The 26,352-nt window shown below is 45.4% G+C and overlaps 1 protein-coding gene across 9 annotated transcripts in view; it reads left to right on the top strand.

Moving 5' to 3' along the window:
- The window catches only part of PHYH (phytanoyl-CoA 2-hydroxylase), a 73,818-nt gene that overhangs the window by 3,201 nt on the left and 44,265 nt on the right, over positions 1-26,352 (top strand). For 7 of the 9 annotated variants that reach the window (XR_004031764.1, XR_004031763.1, XR_004031762.1 and 4 more), the window contains 6 exons: positions 1,702-1,812; positions 2,710-2,878; positions 5,571-5,652; positions 8,390-8,571; positions 13,038-13,187; positions 15,463-15,597. Coding sequence is in view for 6 of the 9 variants with exons in the window: in XM_030819278.1 (XP_030675138.1) it covers positions 1,702-1,812; positions 2,710-2,878; positions 5,571-5,652; positions 8,390-8,571; positions 13,038-13,187; positions 15,463-15,597 (829 nt within the window). In the remaining 3 variants the exon portion in view is untranslated. Of the gene's footprint in view, positions 1-1,701; positions 1,813-2,709; positions 2,879-5,570; positions 5,653-8,389; positions 8,572-13,037; positions 13,188-15,462; positions 15,598-20,286; positions 20,844-26,352 lie in introns of those variants that run through there. The other 2 variants (XM_030819279.1, XM_030819280.1) reach the window with 2 other exon arrangements.

Below are 26,352 nucleotides of genomic sequence, written 5' to 3'. Positions count from 1 at the left end.
GTTTATGGGTATGCTGTACATTTATTTAGATTTTGTTACTTTACCTTCTTGGAATGCATCAACTGGACAGTTAAAAATATACAATTTATTGAATTTGTTTCCCATCTGAAAAATCATATGTATTCATTACAGAAACATCAGAGAAATAGAAGGAATTTTTAAAAATCGTGCCTAATTCCATTTCTAAAGGCAATCACTGTTAAAAATTGCTTTGGTGTATTTCTTTGCAGGCTTTTCTTTTTTTCATATAGTGTCTTGGTTTTACATAATTGTAATAATATTTTATTATAATAAGCATTGTCCATACTATATTTTATTTTATTATATTTTATTTTATTTTGAGACGGAGTCTTGCTCTATCACCCAGGCTGGAGTGCAGTGGTGCCATCTCGCTTCACTGCAAGCTCCGCCTCCCGGGTTCACGCCATTCTCCTTCCTCAGCCTCCAGAGTAGCTGGACTATAGGTGCCAGCCACCACGCCTGGCTAATTTTTTGTATTTTTAATAGAGACGGGTTTCACCGTGTTAGCCAGGATGGTCTCGATCTCCTGACCTCGTGATCCGCCCGCCTCAGCCTCCCAAAGCTAGGATTATAGGCATGAGCCACCGCGCCCACCGTCCATACTATTATATGGCCTTAATTTTTAATGTCTGAGGCATATCCCACTGAGTGAACACAGTGTCAGTAGTTAATTTTTCTTCCACTAATTCACTTTTTTTTTTTTTCTGAGACAGAGTCTTGCTCTGTCACCCAGGCTGGAGTGCACTGGTGCCATCCTGGGTCACTGCAATCTCCTATCCCCCGGGTTCTAGCGATTCTCCTGCCTCGGCCTCCTGAGTAGCTGGGATTACAGGCACGCTAATTTTTGTATTTTTAGTAGAGATGGGGTTTCATCATGTTAGTCAGGCTGGTCTCGAACTCCCGACCTCAGGTGATCCACCTGCCTCAGCCTCCCAAAGAGCTGGGATTACAGGCATGAGCCACCGTGCCCGGCCCACTAATGCACTTTTTTTGGTGACCACGGTTAACATTTTGAACATAAAGCGTAAGTTTTCAGATTATTTCCTTGGTCTTAGAAATGCTGGATTGAAGGAGGGCATGAACGTTTCTTAGATTCTTGTTTTTTTTTTTTTTTTTTTTTTTTGAGATGGAGTCTTGCTCTGTCGCCCAGGCTGGAGTGCAGTGGCATGATCAGAGCTCACTGCAACCTCTGCCTCCCAGGTTCAAGCGATTTTTTTGCCTCAGCCTCCCGAGTAGCTGGGATTACAGGTGCCCACCACCATGCCTGGCTAAATTTTGTGTTTTTAGTAGAGATAGGATTTCACCATGTTGGTCAGATTCGTCTCAGACTCCTGACCTCAGGCGATCCACCTGCCTCGGCCTCCCGAAGGGCTGGGATTATAGGCGTGAGCCCCCACGCCCAGCCTCAGGTTCTTGATACATATTTTTAGGAAGTAATTTAAATTTTTTTTTTTTGAGACAGGGTATCACTCTGTTGCCCGAGCTGGAGTGGAGTGGCACAACCAGTATTTTTTGTAGAGACGGGGTTTCATCATGTTGCCTGGGCTAGTCTCAAACTCCTGACCTCAAGTGATCCACTTGCCTGGACCCACTAAAGTGCAAGGATTACAGGTGTGAGCCATTGTGCCTAGCCTGTAATTTAAAAATTTAACTTATTTTGGGATTCTTTTTCTCCTTTAGGTATACTCTGGATAATAATGTTCTAACCCTGGAACAGAGAAAATTTTATGAAGAAAATGGGTTTCTAGTAATCAAAAATCTTGTACCTGATGCTGACATTCAATGCTTTCGGTACAGTAACGCTATTTGTTATTTTACAAAAGTATGTATTGTGTGCATGTAATGAGAATACAAGGTGGATTCGCTCCTGCCTTTACAGATGTTTTTTAATGATTTGGTTTGTTGGGAAGCGTTTAGAAGCATGGGCTCTGGTGCCAGACTGGCTTTTTATTTTTTGTAGAGAAAGGGTCTCACTCTGTTGCGTAGGCTGGAGTGCAGTGGTACAATCATAGCTTACTGTGGCCTCAAGTTCCTGGGCTCAAGCGATCCTCCTGCCTCAGTCTCCTGAGTAGCTGGGACCACAGGTGTGCACCACCATACCCGGCTAATTTTTTATTTCTTTGTTTTTAGAGATAGGGAGTCTCACTATGTTGCCCAGGCTGGTCTTGAACTCCTGGCCTCACCCTCCTGAGTTGCTGGGATTACAGATGGGAGTCACCATGCCTGGGCTTCAGTCTCAGCACCACCCCTTAATCTCATGTGTCCTGGGGCAATTTACTTCACATCCCATGCCTCTGTTTCCTCATCTGTAAAATGGGGATAATAATAGCACTTATGTCCTAGTGTTGTTGTTAGGACTAAATAAGGTGAAATATATGGAAAGCACTTTGAACAGAGCTGGGCACATGGTAAGTGTTACAGAAGTGTTTGCTATTATTATTACAATGCAACCAAATCATACAAAGACTTCCCTACTGGTATGCTAAACTAGGGAATAATTTAATTCTGGGAGTGGATTCTAGCCGGACAGTTTGTCCTCGCCTTCATTGGAATTATTCTACCTCAAGCTGGAGGCCAACTTAGTGCAGAGAAACCGCCTCTCAAGTCTGCAACCCTTTCCACAGAGGAGGGCAGGGCAGGTGCTTGGAGCCAGTGGTAACGACATCATTTGCAAATTAAATTTTCTAGGAATGAATTTGAAAAAATCTGCAGAAAGGAGGTGAAACCATTAGGATTAACAGTAATGAGAGATGTGACCATTTCGAAATCAGAATATGTTCCAAGTGAGAAGATGATCACGAAGGTCCAGGATTTCCAGGAAGATAAGGAGCTCTTCAGATACTGCACTCTCCCGGAGGTCAGAGACCACCCTTGCTTTGCTTCTGCTTAATTGCCAGCGTGTATGCCTGCCTGTAAAACCCGCTGATTTGGCCAGGCGCGGTGGCTCACTCCTGTAATTCGAGCACTCTGGGAGGCTGAGGCAGGTGGATCGCTTGAGCCCAGGAACCACTGCTCTTAGAGCTGGATATGGAAAGGAGTTGAACTGTATAAAATCAGTGGGTTTTATTTTGTTTTGTTTTCTGGAGACAGAGTCTCACTCTGTTGCCCACGCTGGAGTGCAGTGGTGCGATCTCGGCTCACTGCAACCTCTGCCTCCCAGGTTCAAGTGATTATCCTGCCTCAGCCTCCCGAGTAGCTAGGTTTACAGGCACCTGTCACCACACCTGGCTAATTTTTGTATTTTTAGTAATAAAAGGGTTTCACCATGTTGCTCAGGCTGGTCTTGAACTTCTGACCTTGTGACCCACCCACCTCAGCCTCCCAAAGTGCTGGGATTACAGGCATGAGTCACTGCGCCTGGCCAATGTCCTACATTTCTGAAGAGTGGGACCAGTATCTGGTGGTCTGTGCCATGATTTTAGGAGGTATAAATTATTTTAATAGATATTTATTTTTAAATGTATTGGAAAAAAACTCAACAGTCTACCAAACTCATGATTTCAAGAATGTTGTTAATTAGGACAAGATTAAATAAAAAGGCCAGGCGAAGTGGCACTTTGGGAGGCTGAAACAGGAGAATCACTTGAGGCCAGGAGTTCAAGACCAGTCTGGGCAACATAGTGAGACCACTGTCTGTATTGGAAAAAAAGAAAAAAAAAACAACAAAGATTGAATAAAAGAAGTGAGCTAACTGCCAGGCGTGGTGGCTCACGCCTGTAATCCCAGCACTTTGGGAGGCCGAGGAGGGCAGATCGCGAGGTCAGAAGTTTGAGACCAGCCTGAGACACATGGTGAAACCCCGTCTCTACTAAAAATACAAAAATTAGCTGGGCGTGGTGGCGGACACCTGTAATCCCAGCTACTCAGTAGGCTGAGGCAGGAGAATCGCTTAAACCCGGGAGGCAGAGGTTGCAGTGAGCCAAGATCACGTCATTGCACTCTAGCCTGGGCGACAGAGCAAGACTCCATCTCAAAAAAAAAAAAAAAAGAAGTGAGCTAACTAAGGGTAGGGAAATCATTGGCTAAATAACAGTACAAGTTATGTCAGAATTTGTGAGGATGGCTCTTGAATGGCTGGCATTTAGAAAATCCCAGCCTAGATAAATGCCAAAAAATACCAGGCTTTATGAAAAGCAAGTGTGTGCCTGATTCCTAGGCTTTTAATAACCTTTCCAGGGTTTCACACTCAAATTGCCCAATATTCCTTTTACACGAAAGATCAAATAGTGAGGAAGCAGTAGAAGGTGGCTCATTTTTTGGAGTCTTTTTTTTTTTTTTGCGGAATCAAAATTTGAATATCGTGGGTTGTTGGGTTTTTTTTTTTTTTTTTTTTTTTTGAGACAGAGTCTCACTCTTGTTGCCCAGGCTGGAGTGCAGTGGTATGATCTCGGCTCACTGCAACCTCCGCCTCCCGGGTTCAAGTGATTCTCCTGCCTCAGCTTCCCAAGTAGCTGGGATTACAGACACGTGCCGCCATGCCCAGTGCATTTTTGTATTTTTAGTAGAGACATGGTTTCGCCATGTTGGCCAGGCTGGTCTTGTACTCCTGACCTCAAGTGATCGACCCGCCTCGGCCGCCCAAAGTGCTGGGATTACAGGTGTGTGCTCCCGCGCCCAACCTCAGTGTTGAGCCCTTTCTGCTTTTCCCCCCTTCGTTACTGGGTTCTATATACAAGGTAGCAGCAGCCCAGCTCCCAGGCCCCATGACTAAACCAGCTCTCCCTGTCACTGGTTCCCATGTTAGCCTTTTCTTCATAATGCAGTGTCCCTCGGCCACTCTGACCCATGTCATTACTGGGTTAGCATCTTTCATCTAATGTCTGGGACCTGCTTTGCTTGTTCACTCTTGCTTCCCCATTTCCCATCACCTCCTGGTTCCCAGATCTCGGTAATGAGTTGTCAAGTGCCAAGTGTCCCCAGTTGTCAAATGTCCTCCAAGCCACTGTTCTGCTTTCTTCTGGGCTACTCATGACAGCTGTGAATTGTATGGGACTCTTCATATGCAGAGGCTCCAACGAGGAAGAGGAAGCTGCTCTCCCACTGAGCAACGCTCTGTGGCTTGGGTTGACAAGAAAGCTATATTAATATCTCGTCGAAACTCGTATGTTTCTTGTAGAAAAAGAATGGTTTCGTTCCCAGCTAGCTCAGAAAAAGCCCATTTCATTCCATGTTATAGATTTAGAATGATTTCCAATGGCTGGGATTTTCTTTTTTTTTTTTTTTTTTTTATATTTTTTTATTATACTTTAGGGTTTTAGGGTACATGTGCACAATGTGCAGGTTTGTTACATATGTATCCATGTGCCATGTTGATTTCCTGCACCCATTAACTCGTCATTTAGCATTAGGTGTATCTCCTAATGCTGTCCCTCCCCCCTCCCCCCACCCTGGCTGGGATTTTCATGCTTTGTTTGCAGTGTTGTGAAATACCACTTGGTTCTTAAACTATTGCCTTCTTGGTTCTTATGTGGATAGCTACTGTACTTTGTACCAGTTGTCAATACTTCTGATTTCCCACAAGGTTTGTTTTTGTTTTTTTGTTTTCTTAGATTCTGAAATATGTGGAGTGCTTCACTGGACCTAATATTATGGCCATGCACACAATGTTGATAAACAAACCTCCAGATTCTGGTAATTGTAAGGGAGAAACAAACAAAAAAAAATGGTTTCATTAAAATGTGTAAGGTTGGCTGGGTGCAGTAACTCATGCCTGTAATCCCAGCATTTTAGGAGACTGAGGGAGGAAGATCTCTGAGGCCAGGAGTTTGAGAGTGGCCTAGGCAGCATAGTGAGGCTCTGTCTCTAAAAATAAAATTTAAAAATATCTAGGCATCGCGGTATGCACTTGTAGTCCTTGCTGTTGGAAGGCTGAGGTGGGAGGATCGCTTGAGCCCAGGAGTTGAAGGCTGCCGTGAACCTATAATGGCATGCTCTCCAGCCTGCATGACACAGTGAGACCCTATCTCTAAATAATAAATAAGATAAAACAAAACAAAATAATCAAATAAAATAGCTGATGTCTAACTATAATCATGTGTGTAACTGTCAAACTTTGGATGAGTAAATCTTTTTTTTTTTTTTTTTTTTTTTTTTTTGAGACGGAGTCTCGCTCTGTCACCCAGGCTGGAGTGCAGTGGCGCGATGTCGGCTCACTGCAAGCCCCGCCTCCCGGGTTCACGCCATTCTCCTGCCTCAGCCTCTCCGAGTAGCTGGGACTACAGGCACCTGCCACCACGCCCAGCTAATTTTTTTTATATATATATTTTTAGTAGAGACGGGGTTTCACCCTGGTCTCGATCTCCTGACCTCGTGATCCGCCCGCCTCGGCCTCCCAAAGTGCTGGGATTACAAGCGTGAGCCACCGCGCCCGGCCAGGATGAGTAAATCTTAAAATAACTTACACCATAACGACAGTGAAATGTGGTAATGGTTTCAGATATTAACTGTAGAACTGTTGCTGAATTTTCAGGTGACTGGCTCCCCAAAAATGCGGTTTAACAGACATAACTGTTCATATATCGCAGGTTCCTGCCATTTGATGTCTCTAAGCTTGATCAGCTCTTTTTAGCTGTGATAGTATAAATTCTCACATTCGTGATAGGAAGACAATATTATTACTAACACAATTAAAATTGTTACTATGAGTCACAAACTATAGTTGTCTTTTTTTTTTTTTGAGACGGAGTTTTGCTCTTGGTGCCCAGGCTGGAGTGCAATAGCGCGCTCTTGGCTCACTGCAACCCCCACCTCTCAGGTTCAAACAATTCTTGATTCTCCTGCCTCAGTCTCCCAAGTAGCTGGGATTACAGGCACGCGCCACCAAGCCTGGCTAATTTTCGTATTTTTAGTAGAGACAGGGTTTCACCATGTTGGTCGGGCTGGTCTCGAACTCCTGACCTCAGGCAATCTAGCCGCCTCAGGCTCCCAAAGTGCTGGGATTACCAGCGTGAGCCACTGTGCCCGGCCTGTTTTTTTTTTTTTTTTGAGACAGAGTCTCCCTCTGTCGCCCAGGCTGGAGTACAGTGGCGTGATCTTGACTCACTGCAACCTCCTGCCTCCCAGGTTCGAGCGATTCTCCTACCTCAGCCCTCAGCCTTCCAAGTAGCTGGGACTACTGGCGTGCACCACCATGCCCGGCTAATTTTTGTATTTTTGTAGAGACAAGGTTTCTCCATGTTGGCCAGGCTGGTCTCAAACTCCTGACCTCAAGAGATCTGCCTGCGTCAGCCTCCCAAAGTGCTGAGATTACAGATGTGAGCCACTACACGTGGCCTAGAACTTTTTTTGACATCAGCCACTTCAAAGGGGATTTCAAATGTGACTCCATGTCACTCTCTTCAATGTAATTAATGCAACTGGTTTTTGAACATGCATTACTGCATGCTAGGTGCTGTGCCCAATCCAGAGTCACAAAAGAATAAAGCACAAGGCCGGGTCTGGTGGCTCACGCCTGGAATCCCAGCACTTTGGGAGGCCAAGGCGGGCGGATCACGAGGTCAGGAGATCGAGACCATCCTGGCTAACATGGTAAAACCCCGTCTCTACTAAAAATACAAAAAAATAGCCGGGCGTGGTGGCGGGCTCCTGTAGTCCCAGCTACTCGGGAGGCTGAGGCAGGAGAATGGTGTGAACCTGGGAGGCGGAGCTTGCAGTGAGCCAAGATCGCCACTGCTCTCCAGCCTGGGCGACAGAGCGAGACTCCGTCTCAAAAAACAACAGCAACAACAACAAAAAAGAATAAAGCACAACAGAGATGATGATGTTATACCACGTGCTGGAAAATAGTGTGCATAAGTACTCAGCTACCAGCAACCCAGAAGAAGGGAGTGCAGGATTTGAAGATGTGGAGCCACTGTGTTGATTTCCAATTTGGTGTTTATTTCTCTGGGGCTGATTTTCTGTAGCATTATTTCATTTGTTTGGTTCTTCTGGGGACAGGTCATTGTTTTTTCAGGCAAAGGATAAGAATTCTGAGACCAGCATTTTTTCTTTTTCTTTCTTTTTTTTTTTTTGAGACAGGGACTCGTTCTCTGTCACCCAGGCTGTAATGCAGCAGTGCAGTCACAGCTCACTGCAGCCTCGACCTCCAGGCTCAGGTGATCCTCCCACCTCAGCCTCCCAAGTAGCTGCAACTACAGGTGCATGCCACCACACCCGGCCAGTTGGTTTTGTTTTGTTGTTTTGTTTTCTGTAGAAACAGAGTCTCACTGTGTCTCCCGGGATGGTTTTGAACTCCCAGGCTCAAGCAATCCATCTGCCTCAGCCTCCCACTTTGGGATATATTTTTATATCCCAAAGTGCTGGAGTTACAGGTGTGAGCCACTGCACCCGGCCTCGAGTATCCTTTAATAGCAGGTTTTCTTTTCAGGCAAGAAGACGTCCCGTCATCCCCTGCACCAGGACCTGCACTATTTCCCCTTCAGGCCCAGCGATCTCATCGTTTGCGCCTGGACGGCGATGGAGCACATTGACCGGAACAATGGCTGTCTGGTTGTGCTCCCAGGCACACACAAGGGCTCCCTGAAGCCCCACAATTACCCCAAGTGGGAGGTAGGTCTGCCCGGCAGCTGAGTCTTGATCCGAATCTCCTTCGCAGTTTCTGTTTCACATCAGTACCTATAAAGAGCTTACAAATGAGATGGCATTTCCTTTCTGAGCAAAACATTGTCCTAAGATTTGCAGTGAGGATCAGAGAAAGTTCAAGGATGTCAGAGAAAACATTCATCACACGTATTTTCAACACTTTTTTTTTTTTTTTGAGACAGGGTCTTGCTCAACTCACTGCAACCTCCAACTCCCAGGTTCAAGCCATCCTCCCACCTCAGTCTCCCTAGTAGCTAGGACTACAGGTGTGCACCACCACACCCGGCTAATTTTTTGTGGTTTTAGTAGAGACAGGGTTTCGCCATGTTGGCCAGGCTGGTCTGGAACTCCTGACCTCAGGTGATCCATTCACCTCTGCCTCCCTGAGTGCTGGGATTAAAGGCATGAGCCACTGTACCTGCCCTTAACACGTGTTTGAAAGCCAGCCAAGGTGGGGAGCTTGGGTAGGTACTGTATAGGATCCGAGATTGTAAATCCTAGCTGCAGACGTAAGACATAAACCCTTCGACCCCAGATTTGTGTGGTAGGCACCAAGTCAGTCTTACTCACTAACTGATGGCTCTCAGAGTAGGGAAGGAGAGATTGTCTCCTTGCAACTGCAGAGACCAGCAAAGGATCTGGGGAGGCTGGTGTCTGACCTGAGCCTTGCAGGACACGGTACAATGTCCCATAGGGAAGAGTTGATATAGGAAGGCACAAGGTCAAGGGCAAGCCTGAACTTGACCAAAGAACAGGAAAGACCCAGGGAGCTTGCAGTCTAGATGGGCTGGGCACTGGGGGTGTATTTTGTGGAGCAGCAGAGGAGGTAAGCCCAAAAAGGTACATTAGGACCAGATTAGAGAAGACTGTTATACTAAGAAGTCTGCAGTTTATTTGGGGGAAGAATGGGAATTTTTAGTTCAAACTTTTTAGGAAGATCAAAGACCTTTTTTTTTTTTTTTTTTTGAGAAGGAGTCTCACTCTGTCACCAGGCTGGAGTGCAATGGCGCATTCTCAGCTCACTGCAACCTCTGCCTCCCGGGTTCAAGTGATTCTCCTGCCTCAGACTCCCGAGTAGCTGGGATTAGAGATGTGTGCCACCACACCCAGCTAATTTTTGTATTTTTAGTAGAGACGGGGTTTCACTATGTTGGCCAGGATAGTCTTGATCTCTTGAACTCGTGATCCACCCACCTCTGCCTCCCAAAGTGCTAGGATTACAGGCATGAGCCACCACACCCGGCTGAAGAGCTTTTAATTAAAAAACAAACAAACAAAAAAAACAGTTTTACTGAGGTATAATTGTCACGTAAATTGTACATATTTTGCATGTATAATTTTCCACACACGCATATCTGTGAAATCATCACCACAATCAAGATACTCCATCCTCCCTGCTCCAGGCAACCACTGAGCTGCTTTCTGTTACTACAGATTAGTTTGCATTTTCTAAAATGTCATAGACATATAATCACATAGTATAGATTTTTTTGTCCCGTTCTGGCTTCTTTCACTCAGCGTGGTGATTTTGAGGTTCACTGATGCTGTTGTATATGATAGTAGTTTTGTTTTTTTTGTTTTTTTTTGAGACAGAGTCTCACTCTGTCACCAGTCTGGAGTGCAATGGCGCGATCTTGGCTCACTGCAACCTCCGACTCCCTTGTTCGAGCAATTTTCCTGCCTCAGCCTCCCGAGTAGCTAGGACTACAGGCACAAGCCACCACACTCAGCTAATTTTTATATTTTTAGTAGAGACGAGGTTTCACCGTGTTGGCCAGGATGGTCTCGATCTCCTGACTTCATGATTTTCCTGCCTCAGCCTCCCAAAGTGCTGGGCTCACCGTGCCCGGCCAACAGTAGTTCTTTCCCTTCCATTGCTGAGTAGTATTCCATTGCATGGCTGCACCATGAACGATGGTTTGTGCATCCATTCAGCTGCTGATGCTTGGAACTGTTAAATGCATTTGAGCTCATGAGTGATGGGATCAAATCGGCTCTTCAAGGACAATAATGTCATGTTCTGGTGCAGGATGCATTGGAGGTATAGGCGTCTAGAAGCAAAGAAACCAGAGAGATGACTATTAACACTTTCGGTCTAAGGTGAAAAGATCCTGTGGGAACCAAAGTGGGAGGATCACTTGAGCCCAGGAGTTCAGGACCAGCCTGGGCAACATAGTGAGGTCTCATCTCTAATAATAATAATAACAATAATAATTAGCTGGGCATGGTGGCGCATCATGTATTCCCAGCTGTTCCAGAGGCTGAGTCAGGAGGATCACTTGAGCCCAGGAGTTCGAGGCTGCAGTGGGCTATGCTGGTGCCACTGCACTCCAGCCTGGGTGACAGAGCAAGTTCCTGTATCAAAAGAAAAAGAAAAGATCCTAGGCTGGGCGCAATGGCTCATGCCTGTAATCCTAGCACTTAGGGAGGCCGAGGTGGGCGGATCACCTGAGGTCGGGAGTTCGAGACCAGCCTGACCAACATGGAGCAACATTGTCTCTACTAAAAATACAAAATCAGTCTGGTGTGGTAGCAGGCGCCTGCCTGTAGCCCCAACTGCTTGGGAGGCTGAGGCAGGAGAATACCTTGAACCCGGGAGGTGGAGTTTGCAGTGAGCTGAGATCGCGCCACTGCAATCCAGCCTGGGCGACAAAGCAAGACTCCATCTCAAAAAAAAAAAAAAAAAAAAAGATCCTGGAATCCCATGATGCTGCGAGTGGAAAGAGCCCCCATTGTTAAAGCAGGGAGAATGAGTTGTAGTTTGATAGGAAATGAGGAACATGGTTTTAAGAACTCCTACCTCGTCTGGACACAGTGGCTCACGCCTGTAATCCTAACACTTTGGGAGGCCGTGGCGGGCGGATCACTTGAGGTCAGGAGTTTGAGACCAGCCTGGCCAACATAGTGAAGCCCTGTTTCTACTAAAAATACAAAAATTAGCCAGGCATCGTGGTGCGTGCCTGTAGTCCCAGCTATTCGGGAGGCTGAGGTAGGAGAATTGTCCGAACCTGGGAGATGGAGGTTGCAGTGAGCTGAGATCGCACCACTGCACTCCAGCCTGGGCGACAAAGCAAGACTCCATCTCAATAATAACAATAATAATAATAATAAAAAATAGAACGTCTCAGATTTCTTGCACCAATAATTAGTGTCAAATGAAAATATGTGAGTGTCTGGATCCTGATAAAAACCATTTCATGTGCAACTCATCAACGAAGCTAAGGTTTAAAGTTTGGTGCATGCAACTGCCGTGGGCTTTGGCTGACAGAAGGCAAAGGGAAAGGTTTGCAGGGCTTCCAGAGCGTGTGGAGTCTCAGATACCCTGCTCAGATGCAGAGTGGGAGGTATGATTAGCTTAGTGTGGGTCACACATTCACCCTGGCCAGGAGAGAAGGGCTCTGGGTCATAGTCTCAGCACTGTCTAAGAGGGATGTCGCCATTCCCAAAAGGAACTGGGGATGCTCTGAGGAAGAGGGAAGGGCTGCTTCCCTTACCCTGACTCCTAAGGTGCTTCTCATGTCAATTTCTTTAATAAAGACATAACCTCATTATCTAAAGTAGTAACTAATTTGGGAAATCGTTACAAACAAACACAGTGTTTTAATTTACCATTCTTTCATTATTCTGGATGTAACATAAGTGCCTTTGAGCTCAGAAAAATTGAGCATTTTCTCCCCCCTATTTTGGGGAAATAGCTTCTGAGAGACACTCCTGAGTAGGAGATGAAGGATTTATTTAAAGTTCTAGGTGAGGAGGAGAACATGCTGGGAACACTTACAGATTCAGGCTGGAAATGCCCAAGAGATAGGTGGTTGCCTGCATTAACCACAAAAGGCAAAGCGAAGCTAGATCTTCATGTATAATGCAGTCATGAAGGGTAGGTGGAAATTCCACATTGTTTATTTGCTCCAAAAAATCAGTGATTTTAGTATCAACATGTGACTTCTTTTTTTTTATTACTATTACTTTTTGAGACGGAGTCTTGCTGTGTTGTCCAGGCTGGAGGGCAGTGGTGTGATCTTGGCTCACTGGAACCTCCCCTCCCGTCTCAATCGATCCTCCCACCTCAGCCTCCTGAGTAGCTGGGACCATAGGCTTGCACCACCATGCCCAGCTAATTTTTGCAGTTTTTGTAGAGATGGGGTTTTGCCATGCTGCCCAGGCTGATCTCGAACTCCTGAGCATAAGCAATTCTCCCAATTAAATCCCAAAGAGATGGGATTATAGGCACGAACCACCATGCCCCGCCAACATGTGACTCTTAAAAACCAGATATCTGAGAGGCTTTTGTATACTGAAAAAATGTAAGCATTTAATTTAGACATTTCTTTCTCTTGGGAGAAAGAAATGCTTTCTTTCCCTGATGAACCATTGACAATGTTTTTAATTCTGGTACTCCCTCAAACATAGACTTGGCTTGCCTCTTGTTCTAGGGGGGAGTTAATAAAATGTTCCACGGGATCCAGGACTACGAGGAAAACAAAGCCCGGGTGCACCTGGTGATGGAGAAGGGAGACACCGTTTTCTTCCATCCTTTGCTCATCCACGGATCTGGTCAGAACAAAACCCAGGGATTCCGGAAGGTGAGCATTCACACTGCTGCACCTGCTGCAGAAGCGTGGGTTAGAAACAAAAATTGCATTTAATTCATTTAATTCAAATTAATTGAATAAAATTTTAATTTAATTGCATTAACATTGTAAAGATTTGTGGCTTTTAACCAACCTGGACTTTAGTCCAGTTTATTTACCAGGAAATATATTTGCTTACCTTGGGCTTTCTGTGCTCTTATCAGTAAGAAGCCAGGTGACCTCAGGATCCTAACCTTGTCAATATTGATTATGAAAGCCAGGTGCAGTGGCTCATGCCTGTAATCCCAGCACTTCGGGAGGCTGAGGCGGGAGGATCACTTGGGACCAAGAGCTCTAGACCAGTCTGGGCAACATGGCGAGACCCTACCTCTATTTAAAATTAAAAAAAAAAAAAATCACTGTTGTCTCTTGAGGCCATGGGTTAGGGGCCAAATTTCATCTTCCATTCATTCATATTTCCACCAGCCTCATCAGGGTCAGGATTAGGGTGGGACAAGTTGGGGCACTCTCCCCAGGGGTAAAATTTAAGGGGATGCCAAAAAACGACTCTGCAATCGAGTTTAGTAATATTTTAATGCGAAATTTTAAAAAATCAAAATTAATGCAAAATACCCAATGTATTGGCTGCACACAATGCCAAAAGTTTAAATAAAAGACACTATTGGACCCCACACTAGCACAATCTTCAGAGCTGTGCAAGTAGCGAGGTGCAGGCACAACAACACAAATCATGTTGTGGGTTTTACTATATTGACTTGGCGATTTTCCAATTATTATTTTTTTTTTTTGAGATAGAGTCTCACTCTCTTGCCCAGGCTGGACTGCAGTGATGTGATCTCAGCTCACTGCAACCTCGGCTTCCCAGGTTCAAGCAATTCTCCTGCCTCAGCCTCCTGAGTAGCTGAGACTACAGGCACACGCCACTATGCCCGGCTAATTTTTGTACTTTTTGGTAGAGATGGGGTTTCACCAGGTTGGCCAATCTGGTCTCGAACTCCTGGCCTCAAGTGATCGTCTCGCCTCGGCCTCCCAATATGCTAGGATGACAGATGTGAGCCATTTCACCTGGCCCAATGTTTTTTAATGCCTTTATTTTAAAAATTTTTATTATTTGTTTATATATTTATTTGAGACAGCATCTTGCTCTTTTGCCCAGGCTGGAGTGCAGTGGTGCAATCAGAGCTCACTGCAGCTTGGAACTCTTGGGCTCAAGCCATCCTCCCACCTCGACCTCTCGAGTAGCTGGGACTACAGGCATGCACCACCACACCTGGCTAATTTTATTTTTTCATTTTTTGTACAGACATGGTCTTGCTATGTTGCCCAGGCTGGTCTTGAACTCCTGGCCTCAAGTGATCTTCCTGCCTTAGCCTCCCAGAGTACTGGAATTACAGGCATGAGCCACCATGCCCAGGCTTAATGACTTTAATGTTCTGGAAAAATATTACTATAAGTACCTAAAGATACAGATATAGGGGTGCATGTTTTCCCTTTGCCTTGGGCTCTGTTACAGTGCCATATGGCACCAGGGCTTACAGAGGCAATGGAGTTTGTGACTCCACTCCCTAGAAATTTGCTGTTTGGGGCAAAGTAGAAAGTCTTTCTGACAAGTGTGATCACTTGTGACAAAAATGGTAAGTTTTAACGATTGCTTTGCAGCTTAGATCTGTTTATAACTTTTTCTAAAATAGGGAGAACCAAGTAATTTCATCCTTACCCTCAGAAGGAAGCAAGAGGGGTAATATATGTCACTGGTATTGGCTTTCAAATGTCCTTTTGATTTGAGAGAAGGTGTCTGCATTATTTTCTTTCTCAAAGTATTTTTAGTTCTTTTCATAATCTATTGCCACTGAAATAACAATCCATCCCAAATTGGACCAGGTAACTAACTTTTGAGATAAACTGCCATGGAATGCAGTCCTTCTTAAGGCTTTGGGATATCCATTCATTAGGAAAATCAAATGCTAAAAGAAAAAACTAAAGACCTCTTGCTGACATAATTCTATTCCCTCTCTCATATATACCTTTCAGCAATAAATGTCACATCTGATTAACGATCTTTTGAAATTTCTCAATTAACTTTTAGCCGGAAACAAAAACAGGCTTAGTTACAAAGAGATTGACACAGGATGCAATGGACCTGACTTTCCATTTAGAAATCAAATACTGAGTGAAATAATTGACTTTCTAAAAGAAAGACTCCCTGCTTGGTCGCTAGTATTCATGGGATGTTTTTCTCCAATATCAATTTGTTCACTTTGCACAGGCAATTTCCTGCCATTTCGCCAGTGCCGATTGCCACTACATCGACGTGAAGGGCACCAGTCAAGAAAACATCGAGAAGGAAGTTGTAGGAATAGCAAATAAATTATATGGAGCTGAAAATAGCGTGGACTTGAAGGTATGTTTGTATACAATAGCAAGGTAAAAATCTCAGGTTTTTCTTTTCTTCAGATGCTTCATAATTCTCATACCTAGTTTATTTGACAGTATATAGTGCTTGGGTTTAGATTCATTTTAGGGACATCACTGAGCTCCCACCAAAAATGACAATGGAATTTCCATTTACACTTGTGCCCCCGTGCAGGAGGCTTGAGAACTTCCTGCTGCTTCTTTGTGTCTTGGAGCTGTCCAGAGGTGTGCAGGCCGTCCTGTTTCACACAGGACAGTAAAGGAAAACAAAACTGCAGATTGAGATGAGAGAAAATCAAAGACAAAACCTTGCCTTCTGGCTGGGCATGGTGGCTCATGCCTGTAATCCCAACACTTTGGGAAGCCAGAGCAGGAGAATCACTTGAGCCCAGGAGTCGGAGACCAGCCTGAGAAACATAGTGAGACTCCATCTCTACTAAAAAAGAAATAAAAATAAAAATTAGTCAGGCGGGGTGGAGCATAGCTGTAGTCCCAGCTACTCGAAGGCTGAGTTGAAAGGCTCACTTGGAGCTTGAGGTCAAGGCTGCAGTGAGCTGATCGCACTACTGCACTCTAGCCTGTGTGACAAAGTGAGACCCTGTCTCAAAAAAAAAAAGAGCCTTCTGAAGGGATAGAAGGAAAGTTATAGGTTTGAGATCCAATCATAGGCCATGTTTATTAGTATAGAATAGAGTATTTATGGCTGCGCGAGGTGGCTCACGCCTGTAATCCCAGCACTTTGGGAGGCCAAGGCAGGCAGATCACGAGGTCGGGAGATCGAGACCTTCCTGGCCAACATGGGGAAACCCCATCTCTACTAAAAATACAAAAATTAGCTGGGTCTGGTGGCATGTGCCTGTAATCCCAGCTACTCAGGAGGCTGAGGCAGGAGAACCACTTGAACCAGGGAATTGGAGGTTGCAGTGAGCTGAGATCGCGCCACTGCACTCCAGCCTGGCGACAGAGCGAGACTCCATCTCAATAAATAAGTAAATAAATAATAGAGTATTTATGCATTAGGAAATCCAGTAAGATGCCAGAAAGCAATTCTTGAGCAAGTTTCTGTTTTGGTAAATTTGTATCTGGAGTTTTATGAGAGGCCTAGTTTGCATGTAGCAGAAGTTTAAGATCACTAATACTTATCAATAACAGGCGTTTGACAATATTTCATATGGTTTCCTAGTTAATATACATCATCACTTGTAAATTATTTAAATTTAATTAACTAACTGTTTATTTTTAGAGACAGAGTCCCACTCTGTTAGCCAGGCAATCACAGCTCACTGCAGCCTCAACCTCCTGGGCTCAAGCAATCCTCTTGCCTCAGCCTCCCTAGTAGCTGAGACTACAGGCACACACCACTGTGCCCTGGCTATTTTTTTTTTTTTTTTTTTTGTAGAGATAGGGTCTCACTGTGTTGCTCAGGCTCAAATTATTTGTTTTTAACCCATGGATATTCAGTACTGCTGATCATTAATAGACAAATTATCAATCAAGGCAAATAAACAAGCATACTTACTTCGTAGAATATGCACATTTCAACCTCTGAAACAAGAAGCTGATTCTATTTTTTAAATTTGCATTAGATCATCATAAATGCATGCAGGCACCCCAGATAGACTGAGTGCAGTGATAACTGTGGGCTCCTCAGCATGTCGTAGGCCCCTGTGCACCAGTGCCATGCTACCATGCCATCGGGAATCATCGGAAATACCTTCCCAGCTGAGGAATCTTGCTTCTTGCCGGGCATGGTGGCTCACGCCTGTAATCCCAGCACTTTGGGAGGCTGAGGCGGGCAGATCATGAAGTCAGGAGTTCAAGACCATCCTGGCTAACACGGTGAAACCCCGTCTCTACTAAAAATATAAAAAATTAGCCGGGCGTGGTGGCGGGTGCCTGTAGTCCCAGCTACTCTGGAGGCTGAGGCAGGAGAATGGCGTGAACCCAGGAGCTTGCAGTGAGCCGAGATCACGCCACTGCCCTCCAGCCTGGGCGACAGAGCAAGACTCTGTCTCAACAACAACAAAAAAAGGAATCTTGTTTCTCCCTTTAGAACCTGGAAATGTGTCCCATCTCTGAAAATGCTCTGATTTTGCATTTGCAGGTCTTAGAAATTCTTGTCCTTCCTCTCTTTTTGTTCAGTACCTAAAATGCCTATACATTTTGTCAACTGGAGCTTTGAGCTAACATCCTAAATTTTAAGGGAGAACAAATATATATACATTATGTTTGAGGTTTGTCAAGGTTGTGCTAAATGAATACCTCCCACATTTAGTTTAATTACTCTGTAAGTTATATTTAGAATAACAATATTAACCTCTGCTACATAGTTCTCTGTAAAGTACAAAAGCACATTCATATTCATTTTCTTATTTTCTTCACCAAAACCCAGTGGGGCAGTATAAGCTCCATGCTGTCAATGACAAGAAAACAAGTCCCAGAGGCTGATCTAAGCTAGCTAAGCGACAAAGCTTGATTTCAGAGTCAGGTCAAATTTGAAAATTATTCTTTCCACCATACCTTGCTGTTTGCTCAAAAATAAACAAGAAATAAGAACATCTAAATTATTTTATTAAGGGCAAAGGGAGAAAAAACCCACCAAACAAAGCAGTAATCCTTGATACCATGTTCACTATTATCATCTCATCAGGAGTAGAACACTCAAAATGGCTCAGACAAGTAACATAAGAGTAATAAGGCCAGGTGCAGTGGCTCACTCCTGTAATCCCAGCACTTTGGGAGTTTGAGGCGGGGGGATCACCTGAGGTCAGGAGTTTGAGACCAGCCTGACCAACGTGGTAAAACCCTGTCTCTACTAAAAATATAAAATTAGCCGGGTGTGGTGGCACATGCCTCTTATCCTAGCTACTTGGGAGGCTGAGGCAGGAGAATCATTTGAACCCAGGAGGCAGAGGTTGCAATGAGCCAAGATGGTGCCATTGCACTCCAGCCTGGGCAACAAGAGCAAAATTCCGTCTCAAAAAAAAAAAAAAAAAATTATGCAGAAAAATGGCAGTGAACTGTTTGTTTTGTAACCAGACATGACATTGACCCAGTTATGTTACCTGGCACCAACAAATATCCTGAATAAAACAGAACTGACAGCAGCTGGGGGACCCACTGACTTAATTTAGTTAACACTGTTTAAGAAGTCGGTTAAGTAGACCAGGAGTGGTGGCTCATACCTGTAATCCCAGTACTTGGGAGGCTTTGCGAGGCCGAGGCGGACAGATCACTTGAGGCCAGGAGTTTAAGATCAGGCTGGACAGGCCGCCCCGTCTAGGAAGTGAGGAGAGCCTCTGCCCGGCCACCCATCGTCTGGGAAGTGAGGAGCGCCTCTGCCCGGCCACCCATCGTCTGGGAAGTGAGGAGCGCCTCTGCCCGGCCACCCCGTCTGGGAAGTGAGGAGCGCCTCTGCCCGGCCACCCACCTTCTGGGAAGTGAGGAGCGCCTCTACCCGGCCACCCACCGTCTGGGAAGTGAGGAGCGCCTCTGCCCGGCCGCCCCGTCAGGGAAGTGAGGAGCGCCTCTGCCCGGCCACCCACCGTCTGGGAAGTGAGGAGCGCTTCTGCCCGGCCACCCACCATCTGGGAAGTGAGGAGCGCCTCTGCCCGGCCACCCCGTCTGGGAAGTGAGGACCGCCTCTGCCCGGCCGCCCCATCTGTGAAATGAGGAGCGCCTCTGCCCGGCCACCTATCGTCTGGGAGGTGAGGAGCGCCTCTGCCCGGCCGCCCCGTCCGGGAAGAAGTGAGGAGCGCCTCTGCCCGGCCGCTCCGTCTGGGAGGTCTACCATGGAGGCCAGAAGCAATGTGGGGGCTGGACGTGGTGGCTCACACCTGTGGTCCCGGCACTCTGGGGGGCGAGGCGGGTTGATCACTTCAGGCTAGGAGTTCGAGACCAGTCTGGCCAACTTGGCGAAACATGAAAAATACAACAGACAAACCAACCAACCAACTCAGTGACAACAAAACAGGTCTACCCTGGAGTCATACTCTAATTTTTTCTATTTTCCTCCCTCTCTGATCCTTTATCCCACTTTCTTTTTCTTCCTCTTCCTTCTCCCTCTTCTTTGTCAAATAGAGGATTGAGTTATTATCACTGATCCACATAAAGTCCCTCTCTACCTTATTTTAACTCCCACCCCCCATTTCTATTCCCCGACTTCCCATGTGTAACCTTCCTAATATGTTTGATACGCATCTTTTTGTTTGTATGTATTTTTAGAAAATGTTTATTGTTTTTGTGTGCAAAAAAAAATTAATAAAAATAAAATAAAATAAAATAAAATAAGATCAGGCTGGACAACGTAGCGAAACCCTGTCTCTACTAAAAATACAAAAAGTTAGCTGGGCGTGGTGGTGCACACCTGTAATCCCAGCTACTCGGGAGAGTGAGGCAGGAGAGTCACTTGAACCCAGAAGGCAGAGGTTGCAGTGAGCCGCTGCACTCCAGCCTGGGCAATGGAGTGAGACTGTGTCCCCAAAAAATTTTTAAAAAAGAGTAAGTAGCTTAATTTGAGTTGTTTTGTTTACTAATCAATATAACTTACAGGGATTATTTTCCCTATTTAACCTTTCATAGAGGCTAGAAATCAACTTTGTGTTATGGTGGAATTGAAGGTAAATGGAGGGCAGATTGAAGTGTTCCATAAACTCACTCTGTTCGGTATTATTTCCAGGATATTTGGATGTTTCGAGCTCGACTTGTGAAAGGAGAAAGAACCAATCTTTGAAATAGCCATCTGCTGTAACTCTTTCAACAGAAAACCAAAACCAAACAAAATGTCTAAGGAAACTGTTTTCTTAACGAGATGATATAACCTTTTCTATCACTTGCTAAAAGCAGAAAACATGTATCAGGTACTTAATTGCATAGAGTTAGTTTTGCAGCACAATGGTGTTGCTTTAATGGAAAAAAAAACAGTAAAAATGAAATATTACTGTTTTAAGGAAAACTAATTTAGGGCGGCAGCCAATAAAGGTGGTTGGTGTATAATTTAAGTGTTAAATCAATTTCTTTCATTCAGTTAGCTCTTTACCCAAGAAGAAGTGAATGATTTGGAGCTTAGGGTGTGTTTTGTATTCCCTTTCTGATAAACCCATTCCCTACCAATTTTATGTCATAAGAGATTTTTTTTTCCCCAAATCTAGAACCATGTATAATACATTCACATTTAGTCAAGGGCATAAGAAGGGTGTCATGGGGTCCAAATAAAGGTGAATATTCCAGCTCAGACAAGGGCCTTCTCCTGTAATTTCTTCAACCAACCATCCCCTTAACAAGGAGACTTGTTCTTTCCAGTCCTTTCCTCTGTTCCTAAAGAATGAAGATGAGGGCTGGGTGCGGTGGCTCACACCTGTAATCCTAGCACTTTGGGAGGCCGAGGTGGGCGGATCACCTGAGGTCAGGAGTTCAAGACCAGCCTATCCAACATGGCAAAACCCCGTCTCTACCAAAAATACAAAAAAAAAAAATAGCTGAGCATGGTGGCGCGCACCTGTAATCCCAGCTACTCAGGAGGCTGAGGCAGAAGAATCACTTGAACCTGGGACGTGGAGGTTGCAGTGAGCTGAGATCGCGCCACTGCACTCCAGCTTGGGCGACAGAGCAAGACCCTGTCTCAAAAAAAAAAGAAAAAAGAAAAATAAATAAATAAAAGACGAGGGTGACTTCATTTGATGTATCTTATTGGGTAGGGCTGCTGGAATCCCTTCACATTTATGAATGAAGCCTAACCTCCTTCAAGCAATAGGGAAATTTTTAGATACTTTTCCCTGGATTTGAAGTGAGCATGGACTGAACAAACTTATTTCAAGACAGCACCATATTTTCGGTACCAGCTGAGGGCAGCAAGGAGACATAGTCCTTATTTTTACAAATTCTAGTTAGGGCTTTAGTAAGAAAGAAATAACAGAGTACCTTTCTTGTCATTCTGCTAAGCACAAGTTTTCCTAAATCTAGTGTTGCCATGTGTGCCGTTTTGTTTGTGAGGACAGGCAAGTGAAGCTCAGCTCCCGCTGGGAAATGGGGAAGGCAGATCACTGACAGGCTCTAAGGAAATTAGATTATGGGATGATTGGAAATAAAACGTAATGAAGGAATGCCTATGTAAACAACATGTGGGGAGGGAGCCCTGCTTTGTTATGGAATAAACTCTAAATTGTTTCAAATTTAAAGTGAATATGAAAAACTAAACTTCATTAGGAATATTGAAGAGCAATTTGTTATTTCCTGTGTGCATTTGTGAGTGAAAACCAACTGGTCCCCATCAGAAAACATTCATTTCCCATCTGATCCATGTCCCTTTTGTCCATTAGTGCATGTAAGAAATATCCAAGCACCCACTCTTTTTTTTTTTTTTTAAATTTTTTGGAGATGGACTTGCTCTGTCACCCAGGCTGGAGTGCTGTGGCGCGATCTCGGCTCACTGCAATCTCTGCCTTCCAGGTTCCAGTGATTCTCCTGCCTCAGCCTCCTGAGTAGCTGGGACTAAAGGTGCACGCCACCACACCCAGCAAATTTTTGTATTTTTAGTAGAGACGAGGTTTCACCATGTTGGCCAGGCTGGTCTCAAACTCCTGGCCTCAAGTGATCCACCCACCTCGGCCTCCCAAAGTGCTGGGATTACAGGCATGAGCCACAGTGCCTGGCTAAAATATCCAAGCACTTACTCTATGAAGTGGGACTAGATACCAGGATGAGGTAGGGTGCCTCAAACCGTCCATGTGGACCTGTCCTGTGAAAGGTGGGAGTCAGGGTTGGCTGGAAAATGAAGAGTCGGGGAAGGAATTCCACCAGATTTCATCAGACTGAGGGGAGGTGGGAGGGGATTTGTCCTGGGTTCATGTCCATTTCACCAGAGTCTAGTCTAAAAGGACTTTATGAGGTGCTGAAACGAATCACAAAACAAAACAAATTGCGAGGATCCTTTTCTGTGAATTTTGAGACTAATAGCTTGGGAAAACTGAAGGTCTTTGCTCCTTGTGTGTGCTTGGAGCCTCCCCCTCCCCCACTCTTTTTTCTATGTTTTATTTTTTGGGGGGGTGGTTTGTTTGTTTTGTTTTGTTTTTTTGAGACAGAGTCTTGCTCTGCACCCAGGCTGGAGTGCAGTGATGCGATCTTGCCTCACTGCAACCTCTGCCTCCTGCTGGGTTCAAGCGATTCTTCTGCCTCAGCCTCCCGAGTAGCTGGGACTACAGGCGCCCGCCACCACGCCGGCTAATTTTTTGTATTTTTAGTAGAGACGGGGTTTCACCATGTTAGCCAGGATGGTCTCGATCTCCTGACCTCGTGATCCGCCCGCCTTGGCCTCCCAAAGTGCTGCGATTACAGGCGTGAGCCACCGCACCCGGCCCACATTTTTTCTTTTTTTAAGAGATGGAGCCTCACTTTTTGGTGTAGGCTTGTCTCAAACTTCTGACTTCCAGCAATCTTCCCACCTCTGCCTCCCAAAGTGCTGAGATGACAGCTGTGAGCCACTATGCCTGGCCTTATTTTTTACTATCTAATAGAAAAGTGGTATATATGATTATTGTAATTTGCATTTATTTGATCATAATGAGATAGAGGAGTTTTCATATCGCTATGGGCGTTCTGTGGCCGACTTGCTGAATGCTGGTCTCTTAGGCCCAAGAGGATAACTTACGGTAGAAAAGCCAAAGAACAGATTTCAACTAGCCGTATACAGCTGGAATGTCTGGAGATAAATATCTTATTTATAATAAGCTTATTTTTCCATCTCATTCATTTCAAGCCTGAAGCCACCTGATGTCAAGTCTGAAGTCCATTGAAGGCCTTTGTTAGGTGTCCTGGAAGGGAGGGGAAGAAAAAGCCAAGGGTTTGTACCTGATGATGTTCAAAATATGTAACAGAGGGACCATCAGTCAGATACCATGAGTACAAGAATGTGGCATTCAGTTGATAACAGCATTGTCCTGAGCAAGGCAGGTCCCACAGGTGGCCCCTGCTCAGCATGTCTGGAAGAGGGTTGAGAAGGTTCCCACCCGTGTCTGAGATTCCATCACTCACCATGAGTTTGAGGACCAAGCCTCTTTCTAGACATTCTCTCTTTTTTTTTTTTTTTTGAGACGGATTCTCGCTCTGTCGCCCACGCTGGGGTGCAGTGGTGTGATCTCAGCTCACTGCAACCTCCGCCTCCCGGGTTCAAGCGATTCTCCTGCCTTAGCCAACATTGTCTTTTAAGATGCAAGTACCTCTGGAATGACAGCACTGGAACCTAATATCTTAGTGAAGACATTTCTTCTTTATCCAGAGAAGAAATAAAGCAGCCTTTGGGAACAAGGGAAGGATGAAAAATGGGTGCAGAAAAGCAAAAGGGAAGAGGGTCACAGGAGCTGTGGGACAGCACTGCAAAGTATCCTCAGCTGAAGTTGGCTTTCCCCAGAGCTGGCGCTGAGCTTGGGAACATGGCTGCTACATCTGCTGCCAACACATTGACAGGCTCTTAGGCCGGGCGCGTTGGCTCACGCCTGAAATCCCAGCACTTTGGGAGGCTGAGGCGGGCAGATCACGAGGTAAGGAGATCAAGACCATCCTGGCTAACACGGTGAAACCCCGTCTCTACTAAAAATACAAAAAATTAGCCAGGCATGGTGGCGGGCGCCTGTAGTCCCAGCTACTCGGGAGGCTGAGGCAGGAGAATGGCGTGAACCCGGGAGGCAGAGGTTGCGGTGAGCCGAGATTGCGCCACTGCACTACAGCCTGGGTGACAGAGCGAGACTTCAAAAAAAAAAAAAAAGGAAGGGCTCTCATGGCTGGTAAGTAGCCTTCGTCCTGAGCTCCTCAGTCCCTGAAGTGCTGACCCTCCTTCCCAGCTGCTCCAGCCCCTCTCCTGAGATTCCTCCCCTCCCTGCCCAAGTCCAGAAACCAAACTGGTCATGCTAGGCTGCCCAGGAGCCTCCAGGACCTGTCCTGGTGTTGTGGACACTTGCTCTAAGCCTCACTGGCAGTTCTACATTTTATTTTGTTTTATTTTATTTTATTTTGAGACGAAGTCTTGCGCTGTCATCCAGGCTGGAGTGCAATGGTGCAATCTCAGTTCACTGAAACCTCTGCCTCCTGGGTTCAAGCAATTCTCCTGCCTCAGCCTCCTGAGTAGCTGGGATTACTGGCACGTGCCACCACACCTGGCTAATTTTTGTATTTTTAGTAGAGACAGGGTTTTACCATGTTGGCCAGGCTGGTCTCGAACTCCTGACGTCAAGTGATCCACCGGCCTTGGTCTCCCAAAGTGCTGGAATTACAGGCGTGAGCCACCATGCCCAAGTCATTCTAAATTTTAATATCACTGCTTCCAAGAGTGGTCTCACTGATCATAAAACAAATCAAAAGAGATTCTGCTATGTATTCAAACAGTTGTTGGCAAATGACTGCGTCAATCATCTAAACCATCTTTTAATCCCAGATAATTTCCCCTCCCCTTCTCTGCCACTCTGGGACAGGAATTGATGATCAGATATTTCTTTTCTCTCCCCACCTTTTTTTTTTTTTTTTTTTTTTTTTTATAGAAACAGGCTCTCACCCTGTCACCCAGGCTGGTGTGATTATAGCTCACTGCAGCCTTGACCTCTTTGGCTCAAGCAATCCTCCCACCTGAGCCTCCTGAGTAGCTGGGACCACAGATGCACACAACCATGCTCAGCTAATTTTGTTTATTTATTTTTTTTTGGTAGAGACAGGGTCTCCCTACATTGCCCAGGCTGGTCTCAAACTTCTGGGCTCAAGCGATCCTCCTGCCTCAGCCTCCCGAAGTGCTGGGATTACAGGCATGAGCTACCTACACGGTTTTTGCTTTTTTATTATTTTATTTTATTTTTATTATTTCCTTACTTTCTGGCACTACAAGGTGCTCCAGGATTATCTTGTGTCTTCCTGGCCTTTGTCCTATAATGAGCCATTTCTCCAAGGAGCCCTGGTTCTACTTATTGGGAACTGTTGGAAACCAAGATCTGGGCTTGAGATGCACTCTCAATGTGCATTGTTACCAAGCTCGTACAGTGATTCTTTTTTTTTGTTGAGACGGAGTCTCGCTCTGTCGCCTAGGCTGGAGTGCAGTGGCGCAATCTCAGCTCACTGCAAGCTCCGCCTCCCGGGTTCACGCCATTCTCCTGCCTCAGCCTCTCCGAGAAGCTGGGACTACAGGCACCTGCCACCATGCCCGGCTAATTTTTTTTGTATTTTTAGTAGAGACGGGGTTTCACCGTGGTCTCGATCTCCTGACCTCGTGATCCACCCGCCTCGGCCTCCCAAAGTGCTGGGATTACAAGCGTGAGCCATCGCGCCCGGCCATACAGTGATTCTTAAAGCGCTCCAAAACTGGCAATGCCCTGGCCCAGCATCTCTGGAAAGTCACAATCATTCAGAGACAGTAATGCTCTGGCCTGGGGAGGTTTATATTTGCTCCGAGAGATTCCAGAGTCTTCCTTGGGCCTCTGAAAATTTCAGACTTACCTTCATTCTTCTTCAGGCTTGGCATTTCTTGGAACACGGTGTTTGTTGGGGAGGCGAAGAAACAGGACTTTTTGCATTGATTTAATTTTGATTTGAAGCACATGAAATTTACGACTCGTTTAGAAGCTAAAATAAAATTTTAAAATAAAATAATGGACAGGAAGAAATTGGGAGTGATTTGGGGGCTGGATACCCATCAGGACAGGCCACACTGTCTCCCAGCCTGTTTGGGTATTTCTGCCTTCGGTCAGAAGATGCAACCTTTTTCCTGTCA

This window comes from Nomascus leucogenys, chromosome 9 (genome assembly GCF_006542625.1).
Source record: "Nomascus leucogenys isolate Asia chromosome 9, Asia_NLE_v1, whole genome shotgun sequence".
NCBI classification, from domain to species: Eukaryota; Metazoa; Chordata; class Mammalia; order Primates; family Hylobatidae; genus Nomascus; species Nomascus leucogenys.
This window is presented reverse-complemented; position numbering and strand designations above follow the sequence as displayed.